This window comes from Papio anubis, chromosome 1 (genome assembly GCF_008728515.1).
Source record: "Papio anubis isolate 15944 chromosome 1, Panubis1.0, whole genome shotgun sequence".
Classification (NCBI taxonomy): domain Eukaryota; kingdom Metazoa; phylum Chordata; class Mammalia; order Primates; family Cercopithecidae; genus Papio; species Papio anubis.
In genome coordinates this window covers 58,452,531-58,465,990 of record NC_044976.1, presented here as the reverse complement: position 1 = coordinate 58,465,990, position 13,460 = coordinate 58,452,531, and the positions used below count along the sequence as shown (strand labels likewise).

The following is a 13,460-nucleotide window of genomic DNA, read 5'->3' as shown; positions in this document are numbered from 1 at the left end:
TTATCACTAGTGGCCATTTTTGAGCCATTTAACAGCTTTCTAGAACACCCCCGTACCTTGGTCTAAGTTGTTCAAGAAACAGAACTTTTCACATCTGCATTTAATGCTATCTCTGGAAATTTTCTCCCAAACCACAGCTATCCATTGCATAATGTTAAGATGATTTGTTGTGTTCACTTGTCTTGAAAGAGAGTGTGGATGACTCCACACACACTCAAAAATAGTTTTATTTATAAGCAACCTTTAAAAGACTTGTTTACATTTCCAACTCTTGCAAGTTCCAACACCCCCAGAAGAGTTAGTAAATCTGTGTTAGATTTCTGTGCTTCATTTGTACCAGTTCTTTTAGGCAAACATCACACAACTAGAATTGATTGAAGTCACTTTAGGCTATGGTGCTGGTCCCCAACTGGCATTTTGTGATTCAAAGTAAACTAAATGAGAGAAATCTATGGTATTAGAGACTTCATGGGTGCTCTGACAAATCCCAAGGTCAGAAACATGGGGAATCTTGATAAAGTTTCCCATTTTATCTTTTTTAACACATGGGGAACACTCTTCACTTTGGAAAAACAACAGCCCCCCGTGACTTAAATCAATCAGCAAGGGAGAAATCTGAAGCCCAGCCTGCAGCTGGCCTGAACCCATGCACCAAGAGCTCCTCCCCATTCTCCCATGCTGTTGCTCTAGTTTTTCAGCAGATTCAGAGCTATTCTGGATGTTGTGGGGGTGTCAGCCAGGCACAAGACAGAGTCCTGGCCCACATGGAGATCATATTACTGGAGGAAGATACACAAAACACAACAAATAAATATATCATAAGGTTTTAGAATTATAAAATATTTAAAATACATAACACTCATTCTTCACAGCATTCCTGGGCGTATAGTATATTTTCCTGTTTCCATAGGTGAAGCCAAAAAACTCAGTCTGTGGCTGGGTGCGAAGGCTCACACCTGCAATCCCAGCACCTTGGGAGGTCGAGGCGGGTGGATCACGAGGTCAGGAGATCAAGACCATCCTGACTAACATGGTGAAAATCCATTTCTACTAAAAATACAACAAAACTAGCCAGGCATGGTGGCGGGTGCCTTTAGTCCCAGCTACTTGGAAGGCTGAGGCAGGAGAATAGTGTGAAGCCGGGAGCTGGAGGTTGCAGTGAGCTGAGATCGTGCCACTGCACTCCAGCCTGGGCAACAGAGTGAGACTCTGTCTCAAAAAAATAAATAAATAAAACTCAGCCTGTGATGTCTAGGCCCAAAGAACTATGAGGGCAGGAGTCACACCTGCCTTGTTCATTTGTATCTGTAGTGTCAAGGATACAGGCACTTAATACGTTTTCATGTTTAAATGAAAACAAAAGCAACTGAAAGATACTTTGACTCATGGAGTGATGAAGTATTGATAACATTTCTTTAAAACACTATCATATAGAAACACATAACTTCTCAGAGGTAAAAAATATATATATTTGTATGTGGCTGAAAATGGAAATATTTTATATTGCAAATAATTTGCAAAGAAACATATTGTCCTGTGAGCAATATGTCTGAAATACCTAGCCAAATATTTTAAAGAGTGAAATTGGCCAGGCACGATGGCTCAGGCCTATAATCCCAGCACTTTGGGAGGCCAAGGCGGGCGGATCACGAGATCAAGAGTTCAAGACCATACTGGACAACATGGTGAAATCTCATCTCTACTAAAAATACAACAACAACAAAAAAAATTAGCTGGGCATGGTGGCATCCACCTGTAGTTCCAGCTACTCTGGAGGCTGAGGCAGGAAAATCTCTCGAACCCGGGAGGTGGAGGTTGCAGTGAGCCAAGACTGAGCCACTCTACTCCAGCCTGGTGGCAGAGTGAGACTCAGTCTCAAAAAAAAAGAAAAAAAAAAAAGTGAAATTGCTCTGTGGACTGAACATTGAATCTCCCTCACCCTGGGGTAATTGTGAAAAGAAGGATTCAAATATCTGCACAATTTACTAGGGAGTAAGTTTTGGACAACTCTGCTCTAGTCATTGCTCTACTAATAATATTTTTATAGCTCCTATTGCCCTCAGAATAAAGCATAGATGCTAACAAGACTAAAGGTAATTCATTGCCTTTCTCCTGCCTCTCTCTCCAGGTTTATCTTTTGCCTTTTCCAAAAGTTAAACTATGCTTTGAAAGCATCATCTCTTACATGCATGCATGCACCTTTAGGGTTTTCTATATCCAGTTCACTCTTCCTGTAATCCTTTTGTCCTCTCCTCCTCCCTCCCCACTTGTTAGCCTATCCAAATCCAAACCTGACTTATCTTGTAAGCCTAGATTTAGATGCCATTCCCTTCAGACCTGGACCACCCAGTTGAGATCAGGTGGACCATGGACTATTCTGAGAGTGGCCCTTAGAATCCCTTTTCTATTGCATGGTTACTTGCTATGCCTCCCACCATCTGCAAACTCTGTGAGAGCAGGGGCTGAGTCTGTTTTTTTCACTGTAGAGCTAATGACAGTGCCTGGCCCAGACTAGACAAACCATAAATGTTTTTTAAACGAAGGAATAAGGTTATTTAACTTCTGCAAACCTTGGTTTTCCAAAAGTAAAAGGCTGCTAGTACTACCTACCTTGTAGTGTCGTTGTAATGATTTAAATAATGACATGAGCAGGACACCCATGTGGTGCCTTGTACAGAGTATGAGCCAAATAAATAACTCTTGTGATTTTTATGCCTATTCAGAACTCTCTGTCACTCTTGCCTACTTCTGCTCACTCTAGAGAGCCTCTTGGTTTTTACTTAAAATGTTCATGACTATAAAACATCTCTGGGTTGCTATTCATACTGATAGGTTATTCAACATGGCTGTCAATTTAGTAGTTTCTAGAGAATCCTTCTGATCATGTCACCTTTCTATTACCTGGTATTAAAAATAACCATGTGTCCAGAGGCTGAGGCAGGAGAATAACTTGAACCCGAGAGGCAGAGGTTGCAGTGAGCTGAGATCGTGCCACTGCACTCCAGCCTGGGTGACAACACAAGATTCTGTCTCAAAAATAAATAAATAAATAAATAAATAAATAAATAAATAAATAAATAAATAAAATAACCACGTGTCTTGATTTGTACCAAGTTTTTGTTTTAATCAGGTACGGTAAGATAACATATTTGGAGACAATTGCCTTTGAAAAAAGAGTTAATTGCTTTCATTTCCCAAGAGAAGCGGGGATTCCACACCACATTGGGCTACTTGAGGACATCAAGAGGCAAAAGGAGGAGCAAGGAGAGAAAAGCACAAGCCATAGCCTTTCTCTGGGGTTTAGGTGGGAAAGGCAAGGCAGGGCAGAACAAACAGCTTAGGACTGGCTAGTTGGAATAATTCCCCCAGGCTTTGGGGCATAGTGACTATCCTGGTTGTCTGGAACCTAGTCTTGGATTTATTTAGGGCAGGAGAAAAAAAGGCTTGCTGTGTGAGAGTTAAATAAAGGAGGTATCTTAGGTTTTGAACTCAGGATTGGTTTGCATATAAAAGATGTATTAGCAGGCCAGTTGTTTACCATCTCTAGGAATTAGATAGTCCTGGGAGGGGCAGTCCCCCCCAGCCAGCAAGGCCTACCTTCTTAAGATGTCAAAACACCATAAAATATGAATAATTTAAAAACACAATTAATATACCATGCTCCATGGCAAGAGAGAACGGGGTTTTATTATTGATCCTAATTCTATCATTTATGCTATTGTAACTTTTAGTGACATTACTCCTACAGTATAATATTCTGAGCTTTTCAATCTCTTGTTAAAGTTAACAATTACCTTTGCTGCCCTTCCTGAACCTCCTAATTAAAACAGCCTAATGATACCCTTATCTCTAATAAGAACCCCACATTTGACTATAAACACCTTATGTTCTACCTATTATTTTTGGCCTGTCACAGACACTTTCTTGCCCAAATGAAACATACCCACCTGTGAATATATTTGTCTAACATGTGTTAAGCGTATAATGCTGAAATTGGTGTGAAGGCAACATTTCTTCACTGATGATTCAATGACTCGATGATACATGGGCAGAAGTTCATTTAGAACTGGGAATGTGCTTAAAGAAATTGGTTGGCTTACTCATTTTCTCCCTTCTTTCCTCCTTCTCTTCCCTACCTCCTCTTCTGCTCCTTGCTTCCCTTTGTCCGTGTTCTGTTAAGATTCCCAGTCAGGCAAATGTCCACTGTAGCTCTGTACCAACCGGAGACCAGTCCCTATCCTATGTGCATGGCGTTCCCAGGAGAAAGCTTAGAGACTGGTCCTTGGAACAGATGGTGAGAGGCGGCTCTGACCAACCTGAGGTGTGTATACTAAGAGTTGTTGAGTTGTGTCTATTGTAGATGACGGAGTATTATTTGTTGACTGTATTTCTTGATGTAGAGCAGATGATAAGTCGGTCTGAGGGCTGGTCATAGTGACTCACACCTGTAAGGCCAGCACTTTGAGAAGCCAATATGGGAGGATCACTTGAAGCCAGGAGTTTGAGACCAGCCTGGACAACATAGTGAGACCCCACCTCTATAAAAAAATAATAAAATAATAAAAATAAAGACAGTCTGAGAATGGACAAATGGACACCAGACTTCGTTTATCCAGTCAGCTTTCCAGAAAGTGTCCTGGGGAGTTCACAGACAAACCTTAAAAATTTCAACCGAACTCCTCATGTTCCTCCCACCTTCCTCCTTTTCTAGGATTGCTGAGCTCAGAAAGGGCCATGATGCTCCCAGTTAACTCAGTCAGGGTCTAGACACCATCCTTAATTTGCATCCCCCATGCTAAACTCCCAGCTACAATGGGTCTCCAAAATGTGTTACTCTAAATTCTCATACCATCAAAGCAGTTATTTTGTAAAAGGCAAATGATGTATGTTAAAGCATCTTCTACCAGACCATTTACTCTAGGATTTGCTTTCTTCTCCTGAAGGAAGAGAGCTGATGCATTGTAAATAATGAATACACCAGATTGAATGCTCACCTTCAGTGCCACTGACTTGTCCTGCTCCAGGCCAGGCCTGAGAGTGGATGCTCAGATACCAGCCCCAGTGCACCTCTGCTTCCTTGCTTTGGTCTTTAGCTGGCTGATTGAAGAGTCTGGCTCTTTGTTTTTCATTGTTTTGTTAGGATATTGGCCAGAGGCCGAGTGGGACAACAAACGAAGACACTTTTCTTCTTGCCGTGGTCAGAAGAGAACTCAAGTCACGTCCTTTGCGTTCCAACTTATTAGAAAAACTTCAGAAAGAGCTGAAGATCCTGGACCCAATCTCTTCAAGATTTCTTCTCCAATCTCAGCTGAGCCGCCTCTTTTTGAAGCATGAAGTCCCTCTACAGTTACCAACAGTCAAAATCCTTTGTCAGAGATTTTCTAAGAGGGGTTCTCCTGAAATGGTATGGCCATGATGCTATTGGAAGTGTGTGTTCCTTTTGTTTCTTTAACTTGTACCCACCAGGGTAAAAGATTAAGAAGTTAGCAACTTTCTTGCAAATGACTTTTAACACTGACTACTGAGATAAAAAGCTTTTTTAGGCCAAGCACAGTGGCTTACGCCTATAATCCCAGCACTTTGGGAGGCTGAGGCGGGCAGATCACGAGGTCAGGAGATCGAGACCATCCTGGCTAACAGAATGAAAACCCATCTCTACTAAAAATACAAAAAAAATTAGCCGGGCCTGGTGGTGGGCACCTGTAGTCCCAGCTACTCGGGAGGCTGAGGCAGGAAAATGGCATGAACCTGGGAGGCAGAGGTTGCAGTGAGCTGAGATCGCGCCACTGAACTCCAGCCTGGGGGACAGAGCGAGACCCCGTCTCAAAAAAAAAAAAAAAAAAAAGAGCTTATTTATATTCATGTGTAGAAATTTCTAGTTGGAATGGAAAATAGACTTAGGTCTCTTTGCTCTGTTTCATTTCTCTTTAAAGGTCCTCCCTGCCCCAACTCACAGTGTCAGCTTTTAAACAACATCAGGGTAGTTACAGATTCAAGATAATGGGCCCACTCTAGTCTATTCATGAGCTAGCTTAGTTTGCAGGACCCAAGGTAAGAATTGAGACTGAGCAAAGATCTCCTTTGTGTCATCACAACTTCCTAGAGAGTTAGAAGTGGGGAGTATCTTTGAAATTTACCGATTAAGGAACTAAGGCCCAGAGGATGTCCAGGAACTTGTTTAGGAAACCAGAGAATTAATGGCAGACCCCATGCTAAGACACACGTTTCCCAGTGACAGGGCCAGAGTTCTTTGGGCATTGTATTTTCCAAGCTCATACCTATATCTGAATATAAAGAGTAGTCCAAGTGTCACCAAATTCAGGGAGCCAGAGGAAAATACCCTAAACTAGGAAGAAATAATAGCAATAAGAAAATCATTAGTGAGCATGTATCAATGGCAAAGCAACAGACAGCAGAAACCTTAAAAAAGAAGGCCTGGACTTTAATCTTAATCCCACCATCATTAGCTCTGTGACATGGAGCATACTCTACTTAAGTTCTCCCATACCTCAATGATCTCATCCAGAAAACCGGGCCAAAACCAACCTTGCAAGTTTAGTCTCAGGATTTAGTAATGTGATAAATGCAAACTAATAGAATTAGTTATATATTTATGAGAAGTATTTAGCAATACAGTATTGATTTATTAGTGCAACCTATATGAATATTCAGTTCAACCAGATTTTCTGGCCTGAGACCTAGTTTCTATCAGGGACCCTATCTAACTTCTCTTTCCCACTGCTCACCCCTCTGCTACCCTGGAGCTCTCTGTCCACCAGAGTCCCTAGGATGGCATCCAGCCTAGCAGTGGAAATGGATGACATTCCTTCAGTCCTTTCCTGTGCAGGAAAAGGGTCTTCAGATTTTTCATTTAGCCTAATACATTTTTGTCTTCAGATTATCTGAATATATCTGCTCAATGTAGCTAAATATATCTGCTGAATACAGCATATATAATAAATGTATAAGATATGTGAGAAGGAACAAGAGAGAGAGTCGGGGCAGGGGTGGGGAGAGAGAGAGAGGCTAGAGGTTAGGTTATGCTATAGTAATAACCCCAAAATCTTTGTGGCTTAAAGTCACAAAAGGTTATTTTTTCTCATTTTTATTTCCATAGAGCCAGCCATAGTTCTCAACACTGTTGTCATTTTAGCTCTGGGACCCAGGATGATGAAACAGCCACTTTAGGATATTTTTGGACAGGACAGCAGAAGGGGAAAAAGAGTCCTGGAGGGTCTTATGTTAGCTCACAGGGTCTCAGTTCTGCTTATAACTCATTGGCCAGAACTAGTCACATGGCCTTATCCAACCACAAGACAACCAGGAAGTACAATTTCACCGTTTGTCCAGAAGGGAAAATAATTAGAATACTTGCTAAAAACACCAATAATTATGATACTATATTTTTAAGTGGTTTTTTAAAAATGTTTAATGTAAAAATTTGCCAAACACATTTTATCTCAACAGGCCTCTTTCCTTACATGTAAATTAAATGAGGATATTCTATTTTACATGTAATTTTCAGGTGAATTATGAAAAGCTACTCTGGTTTTTAAACAGTGCAGCATCAGATTATCCACAGCAAAACAAAGCAGCTGCAGACCTGAGAAAAACTGAGAGTCATGGCACTCATAGCCAAAGGTACTCTTCTCCTTTTTTGTGAGGGTTTTGTTCCTAGGTGTCTTAGTCTGTGTGGGCTGCTATAAAAAAGTACTATAAAATGGGTGGCTTATAAAAAACATAAATGTATGAATCACAGTTCTGAAGTGAAGACTGAAAGTCTAAGATCAGGGCACCAGCATGGTTGAGTTCTGGGAGGGCTCTCCCAAGATGCACACTGCTGACTTCTCTCTGTATCTCCACATGGCAGAAACAGAGCAAGCTGGTTTGTGGGCCTCTCCTTACAAAGGTATTGCTATGGTTCGAATGTGTTTTCCCAAAGTTCATGTGTTGGAAGCTTAATCCCTAATGCAACAACAGCCCTGGGAGATGGGACCTAATAAGAGGTGATTAGGTCACAGGGCTCGGCCTTCTTGAATGCATTAATGTCATTATCTCAGGAGTGAGTTAGTTACCAAGAGAGTGGATTTGTTGTAAAAGCGGGTTGATCTCTCACCCTTGCCTCCTCTTGCCCTTCTGCCTTCCACCACAGAATGATGCAGCAAGAAGGCCCTTGCAAGATGCCTGCCACTGACCTTGCACTTCTCACCCCTGTAAACTGAAGAAATAAAATATCTGTTCTTTATAAATGACCCAATCTCAGATATTCTGTTATAGCAGTCCAAAATAGACTAAGACAGGCACTGATCTTACTCATGAGGACTCCACCCTCATGACCAAATCCCACAGGCCCAACCTTCTGATGTTATCACATCGGCATTAGGGTTTCAACACAGGAACTTTGAGGGAATTCAGTCAGTCCACGGCACTAGACTCCTAGTGCTGGCAGGGATCTTGAAGGCGTTCACTCAAACACCTCACCCGATGCAGAATCACTTTGCTCTTCACCAGCACTTGGCTTGTGCTCAGAGTTTTCTCTCTCTCTCTTTTTTGTGCGCAGGCCAACATAGAAAGTTATTTGCAGCAATTGCATATGTTTTTTAACATCAAGCATGTGTCTTTTTATGAGGTTGCTGTGTGAAAATGAAAAACCTCATTATGAAATAAGAAATGATTGTGTATGGGTACAGAACTCATCTATAAAGTGTGATTCCAAAAAGATGTTCAGTCAGTCAGCTCCTGGGTTGCAGGCACTAGCAAAAAAAGGTTTGAGGTTCAGGCATCCGCAGTCACTTCATATAATCTCAAGGGAAAGAAATTACTCAAAATAAAAATAAGATGTGAGAAATATAATCAGAGATGAAATGCAATAAAGTATGATATTCTCATGTTTGCCAAAAAAAGGTGACAAATCGCAGTGGTTAGGAGCATAGCCTCCATTGCAAAAGCCTGGCCTCAACTATTGTCTTTGCCACTCTGGGGCTATGTGACCTTGGCGTTTCACTTAACTTCTCTGTAGTTCCATTCTCCAACTGTAAAATGGGGATGATATACTTCACTTCATTGATTTGTAATAGTAACTGAGTTAATAAATGCAAAATTCCAAAAATCAGTGACTGGCACATAGTAAGTACTATATAAGTGTTTTTATTATTTTGAACTATTCTTCTAGAAGACACTCTTTTCAGCTGCAAATAATGTGACATGGTGGTTAAGAGCTATGGCATTAGAGTTAAGTGTTTTAGTCTAGGAAGAAGCTAGGGGTTTTTGTTTGTTTGTTTGTTTGTTTGTTTGTTTTGTTTGTTTGAAAACATCCTTGGGCCAACGGTTGGACTTGATTCCTCCTACAGTATGCCCTGTTTCACTGATAACTTCAACACTCATTGAATGTGAGCTGTTTGCCAGGCTTACTTTGCTGGCCACAGTGAATTACAGGATTGACAAAGCCTGGTCTCTTCCTTTAGGGCTCATGGTCCAAAGAAAACAATACTGCCATCTAGGCACTCCAGTCAAATACCACTCTGGGAGCAACTGTCTTACTGAAAGCCATAAAGCCCTACAAATTTTTAACCAACAGCAACTATCCTTCACATAATACATACTGTAAATTTTGGCCCTGAGAGGTCATAGACCATGCAGTAGAATACATGGCCACTCCCTGGCATATAAGGTCTTAAGAGTCCTAGACAGAAAGCCTTTGCTGATACCTAGATAAGGTTAGATCTGTGTGTTATATCGTCCCGTAGTCCTTCCCCTTCATAGCAGTTTTGGCATTTTCAGTTATTTATTTGATATTTGAGGTTAGGAATCGTGGCTGTCCTGGCCAACTCTGTGTCTAGCACAGTTCTAACATAGTTTCTGGCATACAGAAGATGCTCAATAATATTTGCTGAATGTAATTGGCACTTCCAGTTTTCTAAAGAGCTCACATCAATTTACTTTCAGGGATACCTGAATATCTGTTCTATAGAAAAGGCGCATAAAGAAATCATTTTGAGCGCAGCAGAGAAGGTGCTGCTTTATAAAAACCAGACAGTATGTTTGTAGAAATACAAGACTGATGGCCTGTAATAAAGCCAGGCTCTTTGTTAATTAAGGTATGGATCAGGAAAATCCCCTTCTCATGATCTGTCAGGTAGAGACTCTAATAGGGTAGCTCTGTGATGTTTTAAAAGGTTCCAGCATTGCCAGTGGCAGCAGGGGTGGCAAGAGCTCTCATCTCCTAAATGGGACCAGATGAAATAAATATCTGCAACAGGTCTTCTAAGAAACCCTACCAGCTGCAGTAAATGGATTCCATACCACACCTGCCCATCCAGTACTCAGGGTAGTGAGCCAGGGACCAAAGCTTCATGAATTCTTATCCCCAGAAACTGTCCTTGCAAGAAAAGAGGAAGGAAGACTTATGATTCAGATCTGGAACAGAGATATCTGATTGACAGTGTCCAGGTCATGTGCTCTTGCAGCAAAGAGAGGCTGGTAAAGCAAATAGTTGGCATTCTCCTCTGCCACAGTGAGAGGTGGACTGTCTCATGAGCTGGGGAACTCCCTGGACAGGTGAAGGCAGATCCAAAAGTTGGTGACCAAAATAAAGACACATGCCCACTATTCCTTCTCTGTACCAAACTTTTGGAAAATATTATGTATTATTAAGAGGTTCAGAACAGTATAATTTGGAGCCAAAGCTTGTGTGAGAGTCCCAGAGCCAAAAAAAATAAAAAGGAAATAATATGACCTTTGGACAAAGTTATATACATCTGATATGAATCAATTCCAGGTACTGTACAAGATCCCTGGGAAACAGTAAGGAACAAAACAGACTTGACCTCTTAGAGCAGACTACTAGGGAGGAAGTCAGACTTGAAAAAATAAGGAAATAGAGATGTGACTACAAGTTGAAGGAGACCTATTAAGGAAAAGAACAAAGCACTATGAATAAGTATATCAATCAGGGGTGTGCAGGAGCCAGACATCAGGGCCGATGATGCACACCTCTTCCCAACTCCTCATTCAGCAATGTCACAGTGGTAGCCTGAAATCAACCATGGTGGGAGTATTTATACCAGGGAAATCAGTAATGCAACAAATTAGGGCTTTATCTTGCAGAGCTGATTGTTAAAGATTTACCAGCATACCACTGAAAGAAACCTGATGTAGATGGGTAGAAGTTGGGCAGTGTCATGGACTGTCCCTCTAGGGAACTTGGTGTTTAACTTGAAACAATGGAAAACAGCAAAAGCTTCACAGAAGAAGCAATAGTCTGCCTGGATCTGGAGGAACAAATACATTTGGCTGTTAGATGAGTAAACATATCAAACCAGTTTCATAAAATCAGTGACTAAAACATCTCACCCTGTTGCTTTTCACCTATTATTTAAAATAATGATAGTCAGTTAGACAGACCATCTTAATAATTATGTACATTTGCATGCCAGACTGTAAGTAATTACTCCCAAACATTTCTGGGTTTTTCAGATATAAGGAGCAGAGTCAAGGTTAATGCAGGAAATTCAACTGGTTCAGGATTTCCTCCCAGGGAACTAGGTTCTCTTGGTATGGGGATCTGGTGGAATCTGCTTTGCTTTGCTTTGCTTGTGGCAGTGAGCAGTTTAGAAATTTCATTTGTCATCAGTAATTATCTGAGTTGAAGAAAAGCAAAATCAAGCAGGTAAACTACTATGATTACTTATTTTTTGTCTCAACCTAGAAAAAAAATACAGTTATAAAGATAGATTAACAATTTTGGCCTTTGGTGTAGTCAGATTGGTTGATGCCTCTTGGAAAAGAGATGGTAGAGCTCACTCAGATGGAGCAGGTACAATTTAAGCTATGAAATATCTGCATGCAGCCTCATGACCAGGTTCCCAAGACTGAGAGGGCCTTCGTGGATGGGCTCACTGGTTCCACAGTGTGTAGCAAAGTTGAGAGATGTAGTAGGAAAGCATGCAGCTGTTTTGAGTGGATCATCTTTTCATAGCCTTCCCCATTTCCCTTCCAATCAGCACTCCACCTCAACACTCCAGGTCACAGCCAGAAGTGAACAGGAGTCTGTTGGAGATTTTGAAGATGGCACTAAGGACAACCAATGGCAGACTCAACATAGACAATCTCAGTCTGAGTTTTCGAAAAGAAGATCGCTCATTCTCTGGCTGCCTTCCTCCACCTAAGGTAACCAAAATTCAATTTCAGATTTGTTCCTCTATAAAGGCTACTTTAGGGCATTGGGTCTATAGTAATAAGGCACAGGACTGATCTGTATTCTGCCTGTGGAATACATTACACAAGTGTTTGTTTTCTTTGCTTGAGAAGTGAAAAACAAGGCAGAAAAGGAATTGTGAAATGTACAGGAATTGTGAAATTGATCCAGGAATTATTTATACTGGGTTGTTTTATGTTAATAATAGAGGATATAACAACACCCAAATAATATTTCATAATGGAAAACAACTATTTTTTCAAGGCCAAATGTTTATTTCTCACACTCTTTCCTGGCTTCCAATGAGAACAGCATGTGGTGTCCCATCCCTGAGGAAAACCAAATTTTAGGGACCAATGTAATTTGCTGCCGGTAGAGGTTACCATGCTGTTTTGGAGCATTAATTAATAGTGCAGATGCGCTTCATGGAAGAGAATCCAGAACCATAATAATTCATGGAACTGCTGCAGCCAAGTAAATCCCATCATAAGGCTACTATGGATACAGGTAAAATAATAATTACCACTACTACTGTAACTCTATTAGCAACACCTCATCATCACTACACTTTTACTAAGTGCCAAGCACTGTGCTAAATGCTTTGCTTACATTATCTCATATAACACTTACAAAGTTAATTCTGTACAAAATACTACAAAATCTAGGTAGTCCTTACAATACCCATTTAATAAATTTTTTAAATTGAGTCTCACCGGGCATGGTGGCTCATGCCTGTAATCCCAGCACTTTAGGAAGCTGAGGTGGATGGATCACAAGGTCAGGAGTTCAAGACCAACCTGGCCAATACGGTGAAACCCCGTCTCCACTAAAAATACAAAAAAAAATTAGCCTGGTGTGGTGGAGCATGCCTGTAATCCCAGCCGCTCGGGAGGCTAAAGCAGGAGAATTGCTTGAACCCGGGAGGCAGAGGTTGCAGTGAGCCGAGATCATGCCACTGCACTCCAGCCTGGGTGACAGAGCGAGACTCTGTCTCAAAAAAAAACAACGGAGTCTCGAAGAGGCCAATTGAATCACCCAAGAGTCACAGCTAACAAGTGGCAGGGCCAGGATTCAAACTCCAGAAGAGTTATGGAAACTGAGAGGCAGAATCGGCACTTCATTAGGTAGAAGATATCTGGATGATTCCATTGAGTTCAATATACAAGAGTTAGAATTCCAGAAGATTAGAAAGAATTGGAAATTATAGGCCAAAAACTTCCTGTTAGAAAGATTGGAAAATGCCTTTCATCTAGGTATACAGAGG

At 41.1% G+C, this 13,460-nt stretch overlaps 1 protein-coding gene across 2 annotated transcripts in view; it reads left to right on the top strand.

Annotated features, from left to right (window-relative positions):
* Positions 1–13,460, top strand: part of C1H1orf87 (chromosome 1 C1orf87 homolog) — an 82,915-nt gene that overhangs the window by 28,366 nt on the left and 41,089 nt on the right. For both annotated transcript variants that reach the window (XM_031669364.1, XM_021942200.2), the window contains exons 4-7: positions 4,181–4,321; positions 5,141–5,404; positions 7,526–7,641; positions 12,003–12,168. In XM_031669364.1, coding sequence (XP_031525224.1) covers positions 4,181–4,321; positions 5,141–5,404; positions 7,526–7,641; positions 12,003–12,168 — 687 coding nt within the window. The remainder of the gene's footprint in view (positions 1–4,180; positions 4,322–5,140; positions 5,405–7,525; positions 7,642–12,002; positions 12,169–13,460) is intronic.